The sequence below is a fragment of the Labrus mixtus genome, chromosome 12, assembly GCF_963584025.1.
Source record: "Labrus mixtus chromosome 12, fLabMix1.1, whole genome shotgun sequence".
NCBI classification, from domain to species: domain Eukaryota; kingdom Metazoa; phylum Chordata; class Actinopteri; order Labriformes; family Labridae; genus Labrus; species Labrus mixtus.
In genome coordinates, this window is record NC_083623.1 from 2,878,547 (window position 1) to 2,901,046 (window position 22,500).

Genomic DNA, 22,500 nt, shown 5'->3' on the forward strand with positions numbered 1-22,500 from the left:
TCAGTTTTTATTTATCGCTCGTCATTACTGGTTTTAATCATCTTTCCTGTAAACTGGCCCACAGGTCGCCTCTGGGTTTTGGTTTGGCTCGAGGTAGACGCCGTGTGGACTATTTTCTTTAGGCAGATCATCGCCATGGTGACTGGTTTAAAGGAATGTGTGTGTGTTGTTGGTTAGGGTGGTCGGGTCATGTTGGGGTCATGAGAAATTTTTAATTCCTGCGTTTGATGGGAAGGTTTTGGTTCAGGCTTCCTTTTAACAAATTAGTATTTTTTTAAAAAGTTTTTTTGCCAGAGTGAGTAAACCCCCAGACTACTTGTTCCATCTGTAAACTTCTGTATACGAGTATTAAATAGTGTTGTTGATCAATTCGGGTCCAAATCTCGACAGTTGACTACAAAGACTTCACATTTTGCATATTGTGTGAGGAATGTGCAAAGTGACTGCCCTCTACAGGTTGAACCTGGCTACTGCAGGTGACTTATGTTGTGCCAGTTTTCGTCAACAAACCAATCAGAGACGTTCTCCCGCCCCTCCCTGTCCTCAACATCGACTGCCTCAGCACTCGCTGTCTGTGCTGACGGCTCAAACTCATACTGCTCTGGACCGCCGTGGTCGTGGTCTACAGGAGACTCTGGACCTCAGACCACATTTTCTGTCGCAGAAGTGTCATTGCTGCTTCTCGAGTCGTCACTGATGGCCAAATAACCTAGGTCATCTTCTAATCAGTGTGTGTGTGTGAGTGGGCGTGTCTTATCCACCAACTCTGGGAATACATTGTCCATCGGCTGAGCTTCTTTCTCTTCTTTGTTTTGTTGACATCGACTCCTTAACGCGCATGATTTCTCCATATCTCTACTGCATTAATCGCGTCTGAAGTCATTCCTCTTCTGTTGTGTTTGGACAGAATCACGGTGTGGAGTCTGACAACCTGAAGACTCTGGTGGGGAAGATGAGAGCGGCTCATCACAACCTGAACAGCGCGGTGTCGCAGCGCCGAAAGAACCCCATCTACAACAGCAAAATCTCCCACCAGCCCTCCAACGAGTTCCTGACCGCCGTGATGGAGCTCATCGGAGCCGCCAAGAGTCTGCTGGGCTGGCTGGACAGGTACACAAACTGTCCAACCCGTTCAATACAACCAGTGTGTGTGTGTGTGTGTGTGTGTGTGTGTGTGTGTGTGTGTGTGTGTGTGTGTGTGTGTGTGTGTGTGTGTGTGTGTGTGTGTGTGTGTGTGTGTGTGTGTGTGTGTGTGTGCGCTGTCGACTGTTTGAGTCCTTCAGGTTCTCTCCGCTTGTATCAGCATGAAGAACATTCCAGTTCACTGCAGCTGTTTGACACACACACACACACACACACACACACACACACACACACACACACACTGAGGAGTTACTGTACTGACGCTAACACACACCTGATCACACTCGTGTCGTAGTCAAGTCCTCACTACCACGGCAACAAAAAGAAGTATCAGGCACCCAGTATTGGGTCATTTCTTGTTTTGATTAACAGAATCTGCAGGGAAATACGGTCCCAATAGGCTGCTCGGTGGTGCAGTGGTTAGCGTTGTCCCCTCACAGCGAGGAGGTTCAAATCCCCGTCGGACAGGAGCCTCTCTGGGTGGAGTCTGCATGTTCTCCCTGTGCATGTGTGGGTTCTCTCCGGCTTCCTCCCACAGTCCAAAGACATGCTCCTACGGATGGATACCTTCCCAATACCGAAACGAAGACGGCGTGTTTGTGCAATCAATGTTGTTTTAATGCTTCAATTCTTTCTCTGTGCAGGACGCCTCTGACGAGCGCCAACGACTTCACCTCCACCAAAAGCCGAATCATCCACCTGTGTCTGGAGCTCACCTCCACCGTGCAGAAGGTGAGAGACTCTCAAACGCTAACGTTTCCTGTTCTGGAGGCCCGTGTTAAACAGAAGGTCGTGAACTGTAGTCGGACTTCTCATGTTGGACTGATTATTTTCAGGCTTTGAAGATGAGGACGATAACTTCTGTTTATGTGCTCAGAGCCCTTCAGATCGTGACTCTCTGTCAGATCTCTGTCGATGTCCCGGAACAGCAGCCTAACATCTTTGGTGTAGTTTAGAAACGTAAAGGCCTGACCCTCCAGAGAGAGAGAACTCATGGGACGTCCCGCCCACAGCTGCGTGCAGCTCCTTTCATTAACGGGGACGGTGATGATACAGCAGCAAGCTTTGGGATGAACTCCCCTCACTCCTACAGAAACAGGAACTTTATGTAACCGTGATTAAACCATGACGTTAAGCAGACTCATTGAAGTCACTCCACAGTATGAGAGACACAACAAACTACATATTCCAATTCTTTGCTTTTACACTTCTAAATGTTTTTTGTAGTCATGAAACACGTCTCCGCTAAATCACACTCGATGTTTTCAAGACTAGAAAGTCGTCAATTAGATCTTGAATATGACGAAAACATTGATTTTTAAGTCGACTATTTTTAATCTTACTTCGAGGCGTTTACGTTTGTACAGTTTATTTTATTTGTTTATTTTGCCATGGGGCAGTGTAACAGATAATTAGCTTTAGCAGAGTTAGCTATGAGCTCATTTACATTTGTGATAATTCAGAACTTTTATTTTTGGAGCATCTCCCGTGACGAGCAGTGAAAGGTGCTTCACCTGTTCAGTAAGTCAGTAACAGTGCAGACTCCCTATTGGACGGTTTAACAACCCACTCCCACTTCACTCAATGTGGCGGACCCTCAATACGAGCGTGCAAACAGAGGGGAAGTGTGTAGGGAGAGAGTGTAGGGATTAGTTTGAGAAAGGCCCGAACAGAGAATATTTCAGTTACAATATTTCCCCCTTCAGGATTAATAAATCGATCTATTATCAACACATTTATGAAGGTATTGATCCTTCTGTATTTGGTACTCAGCTGAAACAAAACCAGTTAAAAAGGCAAGTCATGTCCTGATCCTTTATACAGTTTTGATAATTCAGTGCATCATTTTTAATTCTGCTTTGTGTGTTCATGTTGAAGCATCTTCGACTTAATTCATCGAGAATTATCGGAGCGGGAAAACGTCCACTGGTGACTTTTGAGAGTTCTCCTGCAGGTGTTAAGGTGTGCTCTGTAAACATTCCTGATTTTGTTCTAATGACATCAAGAAGTCTGATCATTTAAAAAAAAAAGCACACTGCAGCTTTAAGGATTCCCAGTTGAAGTGTTAGCTGTGCAGTTGGACGTCTCCTGCAGCGCGTCGTCTCCCTACATGAGTGTTAGAGTGAGAGCAGCGTCGAAGGCGTCGTCCTGCTGCGCTGTCATGCAATCATCCTGTCAGCCCGTTTTAACAGGGAGCTGTTATTTCTCCCACCGCAGGAGGAATCCTCTCCGTGTCTCTGGGAGGCGTTCGCTGTCCCTCCCTCTGGTTTCACTCTCCTGTAGGCTGTCATTTCTCAAATATTTGCTTTCCCGCTACCACACTCGGAGTTCTTCATGACAGACTGCTGAGAGGGAAACGCTCTCATGAGATAGGAGAAGTTTAGAACTTCCCCTTCTTTTCAGACAGGACAGCTTGTTTCTGTTTCTTTACTTCTTTATATGGAGGGTCATGTTTCTATAATACTCTGTAATATTTGTCTCCTAGGCTAAATGTTTCTCAGTCTATCTTACATCTTCCTGTCACCGTGTGATTGTTGGGATATTTGAGTCACAGAGTTTCTGTTTTAGTGAAAGATACATTATTTTTTTTTTAAATAACAATATTTCTACATTTTAGAGACACCAAATGAAAGAAGACTTTTATGTTCTAGAAATAAATGACATCAAACCCTTTTTTTTCCCTCTTTAAACACACAAATATTTCTTGAATATGTGAACTGATAGTAGCGGTTTAAAGCGGGAGAGACTTTGTTTCTCTTGTCTTGATCCACACACAGATGTTTGCAGATGTCAGACTTTGTGTCTCTTTTAATTGCAGGACTGTACTGTTTATGAGATTGAGGAGAAGATTCTGGAAGTGGTGAGTACTGCTTCTCCTTTTTCTTGCATGTTTGGAGACACACACACACACACACACACACACACACACATTTCCCTTTCCTGTCATGTCTCTAAATGTCCCGTGTAGTTCACTGTGTGAATCTACAGGTTTGTTTATTCAGCTCAGTCAGGACCATCCTCTTCCTGTCTTAGATAAGACTTCTTGTTGGCGGCGGCGGCGTTCCCAGAGACCTGAATCAGCTGATGTTAAATCACTTTCAGTCCTCACATCGGTTTCTAATAAGACATGAAGCTTCATAAATCAGCAGTGAAAACCTCGTATCAGTAAAAACACATCCTGGTCTTATTGAAACTTTTCTGCAAACACAGCGAGGCGGACGGATGAGCCTCCCTCCCCCCCTCCCCCCCTCCCTTCTTCTCTCTTTGTTGTTTGTGCTGAATTATCCTCATGTCCATGACGCTCAGGTTTCACTCCTTCATTTCTGTACATGTCCTCTTTAGGGTTTTTTCATATTACACAAAACAAAACAAAAGGACGCACAATGAGCCTTCAGGCTAACTAAACAGCTAGCTTGTAGCGAGTATGTGGTCTTGTCAGCTGGATTGTTGTCATCTACCTGCTTCCTCGGCTGGTGAGTCAGAAAGTCAACTTCAGACCCTGCTCACTACCTTTTTTAGCTTTGAGTTAGAAGCTGTGTTTGCGGTGACCGTATCTGTCAAGAGAAACGTCTCTTTGACTCTAAAAGTGAAAAATCTGTGACATTTTGCAGAGGACTTAAAACTAGCTATTGAGATTATTAATCGGGTAGTTTTTTTTCTATTTTACAGAATTGGGACCCTTTTTGAAACTAGAGTAGTCGCCCCCTGCTGGCCATTAGAGGGAATGCACCTCAATACTTCACGTTTGAAACTGACATCCACCTCTTATACACACGTTGGGTTTTGTTGCTTTTGGTCAACAGGAAAACATTTTCTTTTCCCTGAGAACAATGACGGGTCCTCTGACATTTTGAGTAAAGAAAGTTCAAGTTCCTGAAACTCCAGGGTATTTCTGGTGTCCCTAACAGTTTTCACTTCCTGTCCTGAAGCTTGTTAATCTCTTCCGTCCTCTTGCCCAACAACACTACAGTTGTCTTTGAGAAGTCGGAGCAGTGACAGATTTATAGGCCTGAGTGCTGTTAGTCACTGAGAGACTGGTCCGGTCTGTTTGTCCAGGTGACAACGAGGGAAACACTGCAGAGAAAGATAAAAGAAGCAGGAGAGCCTGAGAACAGCAACAAACCAACACCGCTGATTTGAAGCTTTAAAGACGTTTAGTTTGTTGTCATGTGACCGAGGGGAAAAAAAACATGCTGCAAAAAAATCATCAAAATTTCCAAAGCAATCAAAAAGGAAATGCAGGGATTATCTTTAAGCAGACGGTTTCTCTTGTTTACTTGTAATTTCCTCCCCGCTCGTCGTGACCTCAGATCCCCTGCTGGGTTTCAGGGTTCAGTGTAATGATAACATGAGGCCGTGGACTGTTTGTGTAGGCCTCCGGCTCCGGGAAGATTCTCCTGTTTGTGTTCATCTGAATCAACAGCTTCTCTGCTGCAGCATGTAGAGCTGTTGGACTTCTTGTTTCTTTCCGTCCCGTGATGTCCCATTGGTCGACTTCATGCAGTTTGTTAAATTGGCCTTAAATCCTGAGACACGACCTGGAGGCTTAAATATGAGGGAGCTCGTGACCAAGTTTCTGTCTTTACCTGCTGATAAAACAGACCAGTCTAAACCTGGTATTCTTGATTTACTGTGTCCTCATGCATCAGTGCGTTTCTAATCAGTGCTATAGAAATAGATTTTAATGAATCTGATAAACTGTTAACTGTCTTCTTGTGTGTGTTTCAGTCTCGAGCTCTGAACGGCGTCTGTGAGAAGACGGTGCAGGCGACCTCTGACCCCTCAAAGAGTGACATGTCCTGTCTGGAGGAGGTGCACATCATCAACGTGAAGCCCGGAGAGGGACTGGTGAGCTCAGTAAAATACACTATATGTTACTGCATTAAGAAAAGAATGCAGGGTACACATATAGGACACACGTCATGGTTCACATTCAGAACCGTATCAGCGGGACATCTCGGTCCGATAAGTGCAGAGCACAGTTAAAAAAGAAGAAGCCACAACTCAAGCCGACTTCCCCTCAGAAACACTAACAGGTACTTTATGGCTGCACCATGAACCACAATCAGCACCGAGTCTTAAACAGAAACAGATGTAGGTCCAGAGAGAAGAAAAAACCTCCAGAACCACGACTGCAGGAGGAGATTATAGAGAAAGGGGATTTATATAGAAGATATATGTTAACGCTGAGGTTTCTAAACGTGCTCTATTTCACAGGGTATATACATCAAGTCCACCTACGACGGGCTCCACGTCATCACAGGAACAACAGAGAATGTGAGTCTGCGGCTGGTTCTTCACTTCCACATGTTCAGTCCGTCTTGAACACAATTTAAACACAACAGCACACAATTAATCCAGTTTCAATTTCAAATAACACTTTTGGCTTCCTACGTTCATGAAAACAGGATAATAAGGATTATGATTTATTCCATTATCAAGCAGCCCCATCACATATTAATCAACGTTCAGACACGTGTGTTGATGCTCCGGTGTGTGTGTGTGTGTGTGTGTGTGTGTGTGTGTGTGTGTGTGTGTGTTGTCTCCTCAGTCTCCTGCAGATAAAACTCAGAGGATTCATGCAGGAGATGAAGTGGTTCAGGTCAACAGACAGACAGTGGTGAGTTAATGACCACATTCAATCCAGTTCTTATTTATTATGTGTGATGTCATTTGATGTAGGTGTTGTTTTTCCTGTCTTCTTCTTTTATGATTGATTTGTTTGTTGTTGCTGTTATGGTAATATTCTTGGCTTGGGAAGCGGAGGGTCGCCGGTTCAAGTCCCAGTGCGGATCAAATCTGAAAATTGGAGAGGTGCAAGTTTGCTTCCTTCCACTGCAGAGGTGCCCTTGAGCAAGGCACTAAACAACCCAACAGCTCAGGAGCGCTCGCTGTGGTCTTTTTAGAAAATGGTATTAATCAAAACCCTAATAAATATGGATGTGTCAACAACAATGTTTCAAGGTTGACCACATTTTTTTTTAAAACGTCTCATACAAAGAATCACAGTTTCACAGAAATGAGTCTTCTACCTTTGAAAAGAGCTGCTGTAGCTTATTTAGCTTTTTAAGCACTTCTGCTTCCTCCCTGCTCTTCGTAGAAATCTCTCAAATGGTTTCTGCTCAGATGCTCGAAATAATCTTTAAGCAGGCCGCAGAGTTTATTAGGTGCTTCCTCAGTTACCGAGTCCTGCTCTGTGATTGGTCAGGTGGGCTGGCAGCTGAAGCACCTGGTGGAGAAGCTGAGGGCCGAGTCTGGAGGCGTGGTCATCGTGGTGAAGAAGAGGCCGTCGGGGATATCTGGTGGCTTCACAGCCGCTCCGCTGAAGAACCTGCGCTGGAGACCGCCCAGCGTACAGGTGAGCGGACCCAGTTAAACGCTTTTGAACGTGGACTCCGCTGAAGTGCCTTTGAGCTCGGTACAGAAATCCAACACATTCTGTTTTTTTGACCAGGCTGAATCATGTTTATTTTCTGCTGTAAAATGCAGATTTTGGCACTTGTGCGTCGACTTCCCTTTTCAACAGCGGAGGTTGCTGCTTGGTTAAAACGCTCTTCAATGCCACACTTTAAAGGATGACGATTAGAAAAAGGAGTAAAGTAGCAAAAGAGAGAGAGAGGAGGGTGGTCCCTTTCTTTTCCATCTGGAAAACTGCTTTAAAGGTGGGATTGAGCCTGTCTCAGTACCCCCCCCCCCCCCCCCCCCGGTGTGTCCTCATTCATCCGTCATCGTAGTTCCAGTGAAGCTGTTTCTGTTTGTGAGCAACCCGAGCAGAAAACACAGCAGCCACCCGGTCTGCTGCTCCTCTGAGGGGTGTGTGTGTGCGAACAATGGATCCCTTCTTTACTTTTCCAGGGGGGAAAAAAACCGGACAGGAAACACTCCCAAACATCAGGCTGTGTTGATGTCAGACATCTTTGGAAGGTGACTCATTTGGTACTCAACAATGTGACAATCATGATTTCACCAAATCACCTTGAGTGTTGACAGCGGGTCAGGATGTGTGTTAAGGGAAGATAGGTGTCTAAAATTCCTGTGAAGACCTCTGAAGGTGTGTTCAGTCTCTAATCTATCAAAACAGATCTGAAGTCAGTCTGTCTGTACCTCAGCTTCACTCCTTCACTTCAGTTCTCTTAAACTTCTTCAGATGAGTTTTTGTAACACAGCGCTGAAGGGAACACAAGACTTCTGTTTTATCTGCTTAGGATGAAACACCTTGCTGCTGTTTTGATAAACACCATTTCCGTCTCCGTTCTAATTCCTCTTCCTCTCACCCCGCCCAGATGTCTCAGGGAGTTCCGGGTCTTATCAAATGTCCGCAGCCAGAACCATCAGACGCTCCTGCGAAGAGAGGAAAGACCACTTTGCTGGACTTGTACGTCCCTCCTCCCCCCGCAGCACCGTACAAACCACTGTGAGTAGCGCCCTGATTCAGCTCATCACAGATCCTTCCCCACACTTATCCTTCATCCATCGTGAACAGTTCTCCTGTATTCTCTTCCTGAAGAGACGCCAACATGAACGTGTCTCCATGTGTCAAAATGCGACCCAAGTCTCCGAACTCGTGTCTGGACGCAGACACACGGAGACGCTCCAGTGTTATTGACAACAAGAAGACGACGTCTGTCAGCCCCCCAGCTCAAGTCAACAAAGCGGTCCCCCTCAGACAGCACTCCTCTGCTCGCTGTGAGTGCACAAACACACAAACATTTATACCTATGAGGACCCCCAATAAGATCTTAAAGCGCCTGCGAGGAGATTTAAAATGGTTATGAAACAGACAAACTGATGCTAAACTACCAAAGCAAACGAGATGTTCAGCAGCTGATTTCTTTATTTTTAACGTCTGAAACTGCTGCCATGGGGAAGGTATCAGATAAGACGACTTGCACTTTATGCAGCAAATGTTCACAATGTCACTGTGCAAAGAAATCAAGATCAGATTCTTTAATGTCAGAAAACACAGGACAAGATCAGCACACACTGCTCTGTCCACAGGGGGGCGCCAAAATCAACGCACACCTGAAAGTTCCTCAGAAAGCCTGGAAGAATTTAAGAATTTATTTGGATTTGAGCTTAAAAAGAATCAAATTTAACTGAATACCCCCGTTAAATTCAAAAGATGAGACAGATCAAACTTCAGGGGTCGCTGAGGCTGCTCTTCCTCTTAATGAATCATGATACTGATCTTCATGCTTTGTTGTTGTGTGTGGATGCTTTGCAGGTAAACCCCGACCCGTCTCCATGCCTGTAGAGATTTCAGGAGTGTCCGACTTTTCCTCCAAACCCGGTGTGAAGGGACGCAAAGGTGAGCTCCTCCTGTCAAACAGTGAATGTATTCTAATGTTATCGGTAATGGCCGCCTGTCTGCCTCATTAACATCCTCAGACAAACCGCAGAAAAGGAGGGCCGCGTGCTTTGAATTCTTACGGCGTCGATTATTAACCCCGAGAGCTGCTGCTGCATGGACACAGCTGATTACTTCACCTCGAGGAAAGCACCGTGTCCTCGACTGTTATAGGAGTTTAACATTAACAAACACGCAGTAAGAGTTTTACCCTGATGCTTAAAGTGAGAAGGTCAGAATTGACTTCACATAAACCTGCAGCGTCTTTTACAAGGTTTTAATGAATTTGCACAACCATACTTTTATGTTCTGCTCCGTTTCATTTCTTTCACTTTTTGTAAAAATAGTTTGTCTATCGTCAGACAGCCTGTGCTAACAGCATCGACACAAGGCAACGTCAGCGACAAAACCAGCTTGATCTATCGTCTCACGCATCGTTTTAACCCCGACCCCTGTTTCTATTTTCCTCTCTGTCGCTCGCGTGTCATGGACGAGGAAGCTGAGAGAGAGAAGGGGATATCCACATCCTTGATTGAAATGTCGCGTTTTGACTCGTCTTAACACAGAAGAAAAGCTTAATCCATCTCACTGCGAGATGTTTATTGACGATTCCTCTGAGTGTGAAGTGATTTGAGTCATCAGCTGTTGATGATATATAAATTCTAAATAATGAGTCTAAAGTTGAGAAAAGGCACAGAAAACAGTGATAAATAAACTATGCTTAACTTTGACTGAACACTTAGCGTGCAGCCTTTAACTGGAGCTACAGCCCCCTCTAGTGGCGGGCGGCTGCATTACAGCTTAGACACAACATTAAACGGGCATTGTGGGCGATAACGTACCTTATTAAAAATGTGAATAATTTGTTTAATTGACTGATAATTCTGGTGTCGAGAAGCGAGAGTCACCTGGCTAATGGCTCACATCCCCACTCTCGTACATTACTTTTTTACTCTTTATCGTTCCGCCTTTCGTCCTCTTCAGGTAACAGCGTTCTGCACAGATATCTGAGTAACGAGGGGATCAGCACCATCACGGAGGAGGAGCCGTGTTACCCTCTGCCGTACCGAGGACACCCGTCTGTCCGCGGCGTCGACCACATCAGAGGCAGCCAGTGCTTCGTTAACGCCGACCTGCACAACAGCGCCACCATCCCTTACCAGGAAGCAGCGTCCAAAAAGTCCTCGCCCTCCAGCTCTGCTGCTGTAAACAAACAGTCCACGTCGCTGCTCGGAGGTTTGCTGGCTCGTCTCAGGCTGCTCAGCCACTGACGGAGGCTGATCGTGGTTTCAAATCTCTCATCCGGCTCCATCAGGGGGGAAGGAGTTTTTTATTCAGAACTTCAGGACGTTGACAGGAAAAAAAATTCTGTGAGTTTAAGGCCTTGAAGAACTGAAGAACTTAGTTTGGCAAATACTTAAAAAAACTGGAGATCACAGAAAACAACGTCTGGACTGAATCAAAGATCTGATGGTGGAAGATTTTCTACAAAAAAACTACTATTCTGTTTCCATAGTTACCATGCCAGTTTTCTGTGCGCAGTTTTTCAGCGCTTTGAGTAGTCGGAAAACTAGAAAAGCGCTATATAAGCTCAAGTCCATTTACCATTTGCAGTCACCGCAGGCCGTCCCACAAACTTGTGAAGGGGAAGGTGTTACCGTGTCTGTGCTGACTCTGGATGCTTGAAATCCCTCACGCTGCACCTTTAAGCGCCTCATGAAAACCTTCATCCTCTGTGAAGCCTCTGGGATTTCTCTCTCTCAGTGTTTTGTAAAATATTTCTTCCACATGGACCAATCACTGGATTATAGTTAAAAAGATGTTTCAATACTTCTGTCAAAACAAACACACATCTCAAATGTTCAGCCTTAGAGCCTTAAAGACACCGGAGAAGAATTTATCAGCTGAAACCTCGACGTCTTGAACCGACTCTCTCTGGAACATTTGGACTTTTTCTCTTTGCTGATGAAGAGTACAAGTAGGAAACCCAACAGTCGTTAAATTATTCACTGAAGTATCAATACATCTATAACGGCTCACCAGTGGCTCTCAGCTGCTTGAGCCCCAGAGCCAACCACCCACTCCTCAATGACAACTTTGTTTTAACCAATCAGATTTTTTTAATGAAACATGGTGCAGTTTGGACCTCAGACGCTACATTCGTCTGACCCATGACCCACTTTTGGATCCAGATCCACCACTTAAGAACCACTTTTATTATATGTATAAAGTTATTTTTGATGCTTTGCTCAATGGACATTGAATAACATTTCAATTACAAAGTTTTAACAAACTTATCCTTCATACAGAAAGATTACCTTGAGGGGGAAAAAACGTCGGATAACATTTAACTTTCAGCTTGTGTGGCGACGAGCATTTGTTTTATTTGTGCTTTAACCATTTTAAGCCTTTTAATCGTTCAAAAAAAGAGTTCAAATAACCTTAAATCTCAGCTGAAGGCCGTCTATATCTGCTGAAAATAAAGCTGGTTTTTGTTTTCGATAAATTTTTGTCTCCTTTTTATATAAAAAAAGGACATTAAGCAGAATCAGAATCATTCAAATCCAAACCATCCAAAAACGCTCAACATCAAAATTCAGCACTGAGCAAAAAACTCAAAGCTCAGTGTTTTTGTCATCTGAAAATAATGAAGTGTCTCTAAACTTCACAGCTGCTGCAATGTTTCTCTTAAACTCAGGAGCTCTTAGTGCCTCTCATCTCAAGAATCATTACTAGAGGTTAGTGTGTGTGATTCTTTGTACATATGTTTATAGATTGTTTTTATCACCGCAGACCAAATTATTCATTTATCACAGAAAGGATTTTTCTTTTCAGAGTTCAAAAGCAAATCAAAGCAAATCCGAATACAAGAGGTCAACATGGTTACTGAATATTTTTAAACCTTTTGAAGTCTTGAGACGACATTATATTATATTAACTTGTTTTTAAAGTGCAGATACTAAATACTCTAAACAAGTAATACATTAATTATGAGTTTACCAACAAGATTTCATTTGAAAAACAATATAAGAAGACAGTCAAATAAAAATTTGGTGGAAATAAAAAAGGATATTATCCAACTCCACTGGTGGAGAGAACATTTCAGGAATTTTGCTCATATTTTTTCTTTAAAGGCTTAGTATGCGACTTCCAGAGCAGCCTTTTAGACCAAAACAAACGCTATTTGGCCCCTCCTCCTTCATCCCTCAGCTCTACCCTCCCCTCCTATTTCCACTCTTCCCCCGCCCCTCTCTTCCTGATTTGCCAGCAAGTATCTGAGAGACGGAGAGCAGCAGACAAGTTCTGATAACATGCGGGCCATAGAAAGGTGTATCTTTGGTGAGGAAAATCTGTTGGTTCTCCTTCAGTTGTACAGACGTCTCACCATCATGCCCGTAGCCACAGCGTCCCTGAGTTGGCTGTGCAATCTCTCCTCACCCACATGAAGGCAGAAATAATGACCAGAGAGGGAGGGGTTCACAGGAAAACAAAAACCATGTATGCAAAACGTTTGAGCCTCTGAGTGAAGCATAAACAAGCTGATGAAGCGCTGTCGCATATTAAGCCTTTAAAAGTTTCATTCTAAGTGTTTAAAACCCCATGCTGTACTTTAAAGGCTTAACCTTAAAAATTCCAGTTTAAAATCTTTATCTCTGAAAACGTGTGCTGCCATCCTTTGGCAGAGTTGTCCGTTGGAAGCTGCTCAACATTTCAGGTAAATAACTGATCGTAAATATTTCAGGTGTGGCATACTGCACTGTACTTAAAACGCCAGTGGTCCCTCTGAATGTTCTCTGAAGAACGCCTGAGTGTTTGAGGTTTCTTGTTGAACCGTTGTGGAAAAACTCTGTGAAGGAGTTCCTCAGGGAAGCGTTCTGGATCCTCTGATGTTTTGATAATCTTTTCTAAAGAGTGTTTCTGATTCATGTTAGGTGCCTTTATACTAACAGAACATTATGCAGACGTTTTGAAAGCTTGTATGAAAGACTAACAGAGTGTAATGGATACTGTAAATATCACAGAGATGACCTCCTATATCCTTTGCTGGATTGAATTATGGAAATTGATGAGAGCATTTGTTTTACATTTCAAAAGTTAGATTGTTGTTGACTGAACATGACATTGATATAAGAGTGAGACAGGATTTCTTACCTTTGGATGTTCCTGTTTGTAAAGGTTTTGTTGTTGTTGCCAAATGACACGCATCATATTCTGAGTCTCAGTATTCTGAAGTATTTTATAACAGTCACTGATTTGTGTATATGAATCCAAAGCTATGCAGTAAGATGTCTCTGAGATGCTCTGTAACTTGTACAAAATATAGAAATAAAGTGCAATTTATTTTAAAAGATTTTTATTCCTTTGTTCAGAGACAGGACAGTGGATAGAGTCTGAAATAAGGAGGAGAGAGAGTGGGTAATGACTGCGGTAAGGAGCCACAGGTCAGATTCAGACCTGGACCGTCCGCCTAGTGGATTATAGCCTCCGTACATGGGGCGCACAAACTAACCATGAGGCTACTGTTGCCCTTTTGTTAGGTTTATGCACCTTTAAAAAAAAAAAAGTTAACTATTCTCCTGTGGTCTGACTTTAAAAAAACGTATCTTTAAAAAAAAAAAAACGTTGTTTCAACAGAATCTTTAAAAGTAATTACAGGACATCCATTGAACAGATTAATGGCAGAATTCATCATTTTCACCCGGTTACAGTTTTCCAGATTTTGGTTGAAACTGTCTTTAGGTCCTGACAGAAATTAATAACTCGTGCTCTGAAAAAGGAACAAAGAAAATCTGTCATCTGAAGCAGTTGTAAGCCTGTAAAAACTTCGACACAAATGCTGAGCCAATGTTAACTTGATAATTTATTTACATCTGTGATGCCTGACCTCAGGACACAACTAACAAAAAAATCAAGAGCAAAATGACATCATGAGGTCAGTTTCATCTAAACACATCAAATATGAACACAATCCTTCTACTGCTACATCAATACTTCAGCACATTTTAAGCACAATCTGAACCTTAATAATGATAACAAACTCAAGTGCTATAGATTAAAAACGAGTATAAAACAACAGGTAAGAGGAAGCTAAACTGACAGAAGGCTCTTTGAATGAGGAAGGGTTGAAGTCGTTTTTCAACGGGCGATGGTGCCCTCTGGTGGTCGGGGAGTGAATTACACAGCCATGGGCTATTTTACCCAAAGGAAGCACAGCATCAAATGTGGTTAAAACGTTTTAACATGTAAAGTATTTTCTATGCAGGAAGCAGGATGGTTTACTTGTGTGCTTCTGTAAAAAGATTCTCATATTATGGCACATCTAATTCAAAAGTTCATGCTTTGTTCAGCTCCATAATAAATCGTTGACAGTGACACCTATCATGCAAAAAAAAAAACACTAATGTTGTCAAATTTAAATAAGCTAACACATAGTGTGTATATAACATGTATTTACATTCATTTTAGTTTCTGACAAGGTGGTCATGCATCCTCAACTTCAGAGAGAAGCCATTATTTTTTTACATTTCTGTGCATTTTCTGGACGTTTACATTGAATCTTTGTATTTAGACAAATTCTTGTTCTAATGGAAAACTGAGATTTTCAATCCAACAGAGAAGTTCACAGATGGAGGGAGGTTTTCCTTCATGTAGAGGAGAGACTACGAGAACTCATAGAAACTTGAGTCGTTGATCTGTGTAGTCTGACAGAGACAGAAGATTTGGTCATTCTTCCGCAGGAGATCTGATGTTTTCATAGTTCACAGCATCATCATCTTCGTGGTCATCATTCACCTGCTAAAAACAACACGACACAGTCAATCCAACACTCTAAAAAAGATCATTTTACAATTCCAATTCCTATTCTCACAAGGACTCGAATACTTTATTGGCCTTTTTATCCACCTCATAAAAATCAGCTGAGCAATGTGTCCACATTACACTTTTTTCTGAGTGTCTTTTTGTTTTGTTTTCAGATCACGTCTTGTACAAATATTCCTTTTGCTCCGTGTCTGATTGGGAAATAAACAATCTGAAATATGAAACATGCAGTAAGCCAGCGCTTTTCTGCCCAGAAAAAAAAACGCCAGGTGGACACAGGGCCTAATATCACAAACACTGGTTAGAAGAACTCACCATGTTTTCATCCATATGTGTTTGTTTCCCTGAAGAAGAAACAAGAGACAGAGTCGACTTTTGCTGTGTGTTCATAAGAACATCTTGTTCATGATTTTAATCTGTGAAGGTTCTCACCTTTCGTTTTTGCCCATATGTTGACCGTCACAACAGTTAGTATGAGAGCTGACAAACCCACAGACACAACAACGATCAACCTCCACTGGGCTGCAAAGAGAACAAAGACAAATTACACTTCTACTGAAGAGAAAATAAATCTGTTATACAATAAAATAATAAGGTCATTTGTCATGTATGCATGGAGATGTCCTTTTGAATGTGTATCATCTGTCGCCTGTATTGTGGTAATGTGTCTGCTTGTTTATTGTATTTCTACTATCTCCTCTTGTCAGCATTATGGACAAGTTAGTGACTGTATGGAAAATGTTTCACACATCTGTCTTTGTTGCTAGAAAAAACAAAAAAAATGTATTTATTTTACAGTACTATACCGTTTACTGTTATTCCTTACAGTACTATACCATTTACTTTGATTCCTTACAGTACTATGCCGTTTACTGTGATTCCTTACAGTACTATACCGTTTACTATGATTCCTTACAGTACTATACCGTTTACCGTGATTCCTTACAGTACTATACCGTTTACCGTGATTCCTTACAGTACTATACCGTTTACTGTGATTCCTTACAGTACTATACCGTTTACTGTTATTCCTTACAGTACTATACCGTTTACTGTTATTCCTTACAGTACTATACCGTTTACCATGATTCCTTACAGTACTATACCGTTTACTATGATTCCTTACAGTACTATACCGTTTACCATGATAACTGACTCCAGATTCGGTTGTTGTTTTGTTGTTTTCAGTCGGTCTTGTTGATTTGAATGTTGCCGATTCTGTAGTGACCTCACCTGAACAGATATACACACTTTAATAAGCTTTTACATAAAAATTAAGTTTGAAGATTAAAGTTCAAATAGTTCAAAGTTACTTTATTGAGTAAATATTTAATTTCATTTTTCACATGAGCAAAGTGCAGCATTAGTTGCTCAATCATTACAATAACAGTTATCTAAAATTATAATAATACAGATCTTACCTGGATTCTCATCTGAGGGCTGAAGTCTGAAGGGAAACAGTTGCCCTCCGTCACCAACACTCACTTTACACTCCAGTGACTTATAGCTTGATTTGTAGATTTCATGATAAGTCGGAAAGGTCACAGAGGCAGTGCAGGGAGAGTATGATGTCCTCACACCATGACGATGTTTTTCAAGATCTTCACCCTTAAACAGCCACTTCACTGTTTGTCTACACCCGTCAAACGTCGACACAGAGCAGTTAAATGTCGCCTCATCACCGTTCATCTGCTCAGTCACTGGTGAGGATGGAGATATGAGAGATAACACAATTGAAACCAAACTTCAACAGAGTAATGGTTAATTTAATCATGTTTCAAATGATTGTTTTAAAAAGAGAGCTGAAAAACTTTTGAATGTAAATACTCACTGGAGATAACATGCAGATACACCGGAGCATCTGGAGCCTCTTTTTTGTCTGATTTGAACTGTTGACAGACAAAAGAACCAGCATCTTCCATTGTGACCTTCTTTAAAACCAGAGAACAGTTCACTCCCAGACTCAGTCTGTCTGATTTAAATCCTCTGTTTTCAGCAATCTGCCCAAGTTTAATCAGCTCTACTGCTGGGTTTCTTGATCTACTGGTCCAAGTCCATGTAGTACTGTCACAGTCACTCTGATCTATCACATTTCTACAAGGCAATGTGACGTCATCTCCAACTCTTACATTGTAGATGGAAGGCAGAATAGCTCCTGCTGCAGAGATAAGAGAAGTTTGAAATATTAAGAGAAATACAAATCTGACTTTTTAATGTCATCATGGGGACAATCTGAGGTTAATGTGGGGAAGAAGTTTACTTTGTTTGTTTCCTAACGGGTCAAACGGTGTGCTCAATGAACTCTTAAACTGTTCATGTGTTATATGTATCCTAACCTTTAAATTGAAGCTTCATTCTCAGAAATAAAAACATTTTAAATACATTTTAATTCATCCATTGTCCCTCATCACATGCGTCTTTATTTTCTTAAAGAGAAATGTTCATCTACTTCTTCTATTTTGTAAAGAGTCACTTCCTCTTAGTGACTTCTTAATAAACACATACGCAGAGGCGTTGCTTGTCAATGGGCAAGGCAGGGAACTGAAAAACTTCAAACAACAGCAGTGGCTCAAAATGTGCAAATCCTGCATTGACAGTGGGAAACCTCCCCAATGGGGCCCCATCTGAAAGCACTTATTCTCATTACATGCTTAGCATCTCATCACAACTGGGAAAGCTTAAGTTTGTCATTGTAAATCACTGAAGGAAAATGAAGAGTGTTGATTTGTCTGGAAGTGAAAAACAAAGAGGAAGAGCGTCAGGACACTGGTAGATATAACAGTGGTTGTAGGGGCCCTCAATTAATTTTGTCTAGGTCCCTAACCGAGTCTAGAATCACCACTTCACGTATGTCACTTATTTTCTTTTTCTGGCAGCAAACATCTGCTTTAAATGGTAAATGGACTTGAGCTTGTATATTTTTTTTTACTCAACACTGCAGGTCACACCTACACATTCACACACTGATGACAGAGGATGCTGTGTTTGGTGATGTTGCTGCAGGAGCTGGGGATTGAACCCCCAAGCTTCTGGTTGAGAGATGACCAACTCTACAAACTGCGCCACAGCCGCCAAAACCCTCTTCCTCCTCTTATCAGATATGAAGTTCTCACACCAAATATCATTAGCATAAGTACAGCGAGAAGAAATACAACTTTATGTAATAAAAATAACAGCTAATTTGGTGCAAATGAATTCATGTATTAAGTTAGTAAAGTTCCTTTGACCCCTCCTCCTGACACGTATGCTCCATCGATAAATTACATAAAGTATTTTAAATTATACTGATGAAGATATTCTTTGTTTGTTGTATTTGTAAAGTTTTCTTACCCGTCGGCTGATGCACCGCTACAAGAATGAAATACATTTGAATCCACTTGAACTCGTCCATCGTGATTCTCAGTCTGTCTTCTTCTGTTCTCACGCTCACAACTGTACGATTTCATGAAGTTGTGGGTTTTTTAAGAGATGCTGCATCTACGTCTTTTGGTTAGTATGATGTCATTTCCTCAAAGTGGCATAACACTGTAACACAATCTTCGCTCCTTTACCTTCCTCAGTCAACATCTTCCTGTTCAAGAAGGGAAACGTGAGTTAGCTGAAAAGTCAAACTCCTCACCCAAGAGAATTCAACTCTTGATGTCCGAGATGGGAAAAAACTACGACAGGATGATATGTGATTGGTCTCAGATCTGTTGGGTCCTTATTTTATCTTTAAAGATTTATTTTTGGGCCTTTTTACGCCTTTATTGTAGAGATAGGACAGTGGACAGTGTCGGAAACCAGGGACAGAGAGAGGGGAACGACATGCGGGAAAGGAGCCACAGGCCGGACTCGAACCCGGGGCACCCGCCTGGAAGACCACAGCCCCCACATACGGGGCGCGCGCACCAACCACCGCCCCCACCAGCGCCCCTACTCACTCACTGAAGGTTTCACTAATTATAGCCAGATAAAAACACAACACGAGGGTCCCAGGGACAGACATTCAACACAACTTTTAACACTGAATAGAGGGACGGGGTGAGGGGGAGGGGGCTCCTTGCATTTAAAGAGACACACACACCAAAACGGAGCGTTCTGAGAGAGCTGGTTTTGGATTTGATTTCCATCTTTCTTCTGTTCATTCACTTGTTAAATGATAAAAAAGTAAACTAATACCACTTCTATTTGTGAAAGCAGTCTTACTTTACAACCTGCCGAAAACTTTTGCACAGTACGGTACATGTACATTTTTTTCAGCCACCATGTTGTAAGTCAGACGTGTGAAGCTGTTGTTTACTGTGAATTTCTTAGAGGCAGCTAAGCTGAGGAAACCCAAACGTCTCTGTAAATCAACTCCAAATGATGATGTTGTCAGATCATGATGCAGCTACAGATTCTTCTTTACAGTGAAATTGGAGGAAGTTTAGACGTCTCTGAGCAGACGGGTCAAAGAACATGTGAAACAGGAAGGATGGTGTGGGTATTCGTTCGCATGTGCGAGTGTGATTTTGACTCTGTGGTTTGGGGCGATGTATAAACTCACACAGAGAGACTCGAGTTCCTCCACTGCTGAGTGAAAAGACAACAGCGCGCCGGACGTTCAGACTGCAGGTAACGAGAAAGACCTTTTTAAAACTTCTCTTTGTTCATTGTCTTAAAACAACATGTTGCTTTAGTGTGCAGTGCAGGGAGTTTGTAACGCCATTTAAAGGATGAGAACTGAAACCAAAACGTGTAACGTTAATGTTTAGATGTTGGTAGATAAGATCTCTTTTTCTGCTGGCTGCAGGGGAGTTATGTAACAAAGGACTTTAGAGGATGCAGAACAATTCTCCATGTTTTATATTTTGTTTATGTCGCACTTCAAACTCAGCTGATCTAAATGTTTGTACAGTGCGCAGGGGACAAAAGCAAAGGACATCAGAGTAACAGAGTAAGGCTCATTTTCGTTTTTTGGTGGTTTGTTCTGAGTTTGCTGACTTGCAGGGGCGTGTCTAGACTTCTTCGACTGGGCTGTGCCGAACTGGGGCACTGACTTATGAAGGGGTGGCCTGAAGTGTGACGTGTGCACAAACTCACACAATCAAATATCAATGATTTACGCTTTCTGACCTCACCAATCATACCTTCTTTAAAACACCGGATGCAACATTAGCTCAATTTTTTAGTAACACAGAAAGAAGATGTATGTTCAAAGTCAATATTTAAATAACTAAAAAAAACTCCTGCACAGTCTAACCTGCAGCGTTCTGGTCCCGACGCATTACTTTCACATGCACCTGTCTCATTAAATAGATGTGCAAACAGAAAAAGTGTTACTGGCAGCCTAGCCCACAGGTGTATGGAGTGTACCCACACTCGTACATGTCACTGTTTATAACAGAGGCCGTTTATCCTCTGCTGGACGGGACACTTAAAAACAATAATGAAGAGTACACCCACTTATTCCGGCACCATTACACCACTGGTTTCTCCTACTTGCATACACCTGTACCTTTAATTATTCTCCTCTGCACCGGCCCTGTCCAGGTCGCTTGCGGGGATGAATCGGCGGCAGGTTTCCGTGAAGGATCTCGGCGTGTTGGACTGTGAGGGCTGGCTTCACCGCAGGAAGGCGGGCCGCAGCTTCCTGGGGAGCAAATGGAAGAGATACTGGTTTGTCCTGAAGAAGAGTTCTCTGTACTGGTACAAAGACCAGATGGTGAGTGACAAGAGGAAAGCATCACGACAAACACAGCAGTAAATATACACATCAAATCAACCTGCAACTTCATTCATGGAGGTCAAAGTAACCTCTATGGGGACCTCTTTTTGAAAATGTCAAGGGGGTGCTATTTAGCCATTTCACAAAACTCAACTGCAAAACCACCAAAATATCACATTCTCTAAATATTAAAGGGATACTTCACCCATTGAAACATGAATCTGTATTGACATCGGGTCATATATGTAGAAATGTGAAATACATTTTGAAGTTGGTGCCTTCTTGGCCGTGAAAAGGCAGAAAGTGTCTTTTTGGCTCATGTGGATGAAAGACACCAAATCCCAGAATGCACAGCACCACAAGCCACTCCCACTAAGGTCCTCTATTTCAGATTCAGAATCAGAAATACTTTATTATTGGTGATTATTGTGATTGGTCTGTAGCTTCAGTGGTCGAAAATATGAGGAACTAGCGTTGTAGTTTCACCCCGCTAACCGCAACAGCTTCCAGTGACGCAAAATGAAGATCACACAGTTCCTTTTCAGACTTAGAAATACAAAGATTTCCCATCTTAGGGGAAAAAGAGGGCGGGATGCACGACCATTAAAAAATACTGCAATAATGCAAATGGGTGAAGTATCCCTTTAATGGACGAAGCATGAGTGAAGTTAACCATCTGTTCCTGCAGGGGGCGCTGGAGTCCCATGAATGGCGGTCTCCATGCTGGAAATGTTGACTCAGCCTAACTTTCAGTCAACCCAAAGTTGGTTGTTAATCTCTGCTGTAAAAACAGGCTTTTTAGAATGTGTGTGTGTGACTTCTGGTGTTTCTGCAACCAGCCTCTAGTGGACACTCAAGGAACTGCAGGATTTTGCACTTCCACATTGGCTTGATTTTTCAACACCGGAGGTTGGCACTCTCTCTCTCTCTCTCTCTTTCTCTCTCTTTCTACCCGATCTTGACTCTATCAATTGTCCTCTCTGAATAGAGGCAAAAAAACAAACAAAAAAACAACAACAACAGAAACAAAAAACAGGCTTAGCTTTACAAGATGTTTGCTGTGTTCGTTGTATACATCAGTATGCATGTGAACTTCTGGTTCACACAGAATAAACTGCAGATGGCTTGACCGCCAAATGTTTCCGTTTCGAAAACCACGGTTTTACGATGATGAGACGAGATAACAACACACAAAAGAGGCTCCAATGTTTTCTTTTTTTCTGCAGGCAGAGAAAGCAGAAGGATTCATCAACCTCTCCGGCTTCTCCGTCGAACAGGCCAAACATTGCAGGAGGAAACAGTACGTCGTGTTTGTGTGTCTGTGCTGCGTGTAGTGAAGGATCGTCACATCAGGCCATGAAAAAAAAAAAAACACAAAAAACACAGAAACCACCGACAGTCTGAGTCATCATCTCTCAGGTCACACTGGCTGCTGCGGAAACTACCTCGAGAGAGAGAGAGAGAGAGAGAGAGAGGGAGAGAGAGAGAGAGAGAGAGAAAA

The 22,500-nt window shown here is 42.4% G+C and overlaps 1 protein-coding gene across 1 annotated transcript in view; it reads left to right on the forward strand.

Annotated features, from left to right (window-relative positions):
- The window catches only part of cnksr3 (cnksr family member 3), a 47,003-nt gene that overhangs the window by 21,284 nt on the left and 3,219 nt on the right, over positions 1-22,500 (forward strand). The window contains exons 3-15 of the mRNA XM_061052728.1: positions 908-1,110; positions 1,788-1,875; positions 3,962-4,003; positions 5,872-5,991; positions 6,361-6,420; positions 6,695-6,763; positions 7,352-7,501; positions 8,427-8,557; positions 8,651-8,829; positions 9,368-9,451; positions 10,475-10,759; positions 20,800-20,996; positions 22,226-22,299. Of these exons, the coding sequence (XP_060908711.1) occupies positions 908-1,110; positions 1,788-1,875; positions 3,962-4,003; positions 5,872-5,991; positions 6,361-6,420; positions 6,695-6,763; positions 7,352-7,501; positions 8,427-8,557; positions 8,651-8,829; positions 9,368-9,451; positions 10,475-10,759; positions 20,800-20,996; positions 22,226-22,299 (1,682 nt within the window). The remainder of the gene's footprint in view (positions 1-907; positions 1,111-1,787; positions 1,876-3,961; positions 4,004-5,871; positions 5,992-6,360; positions 6,421-6,694; positions 6,764-7,351; positions 7,502-8,426; positions 8,558-8,650; positions 8,830-9,367; positions 9,452-10,474; positions 10,760-20,799; positions 20,997-22,225; positions 22,300-22,500) is intronic.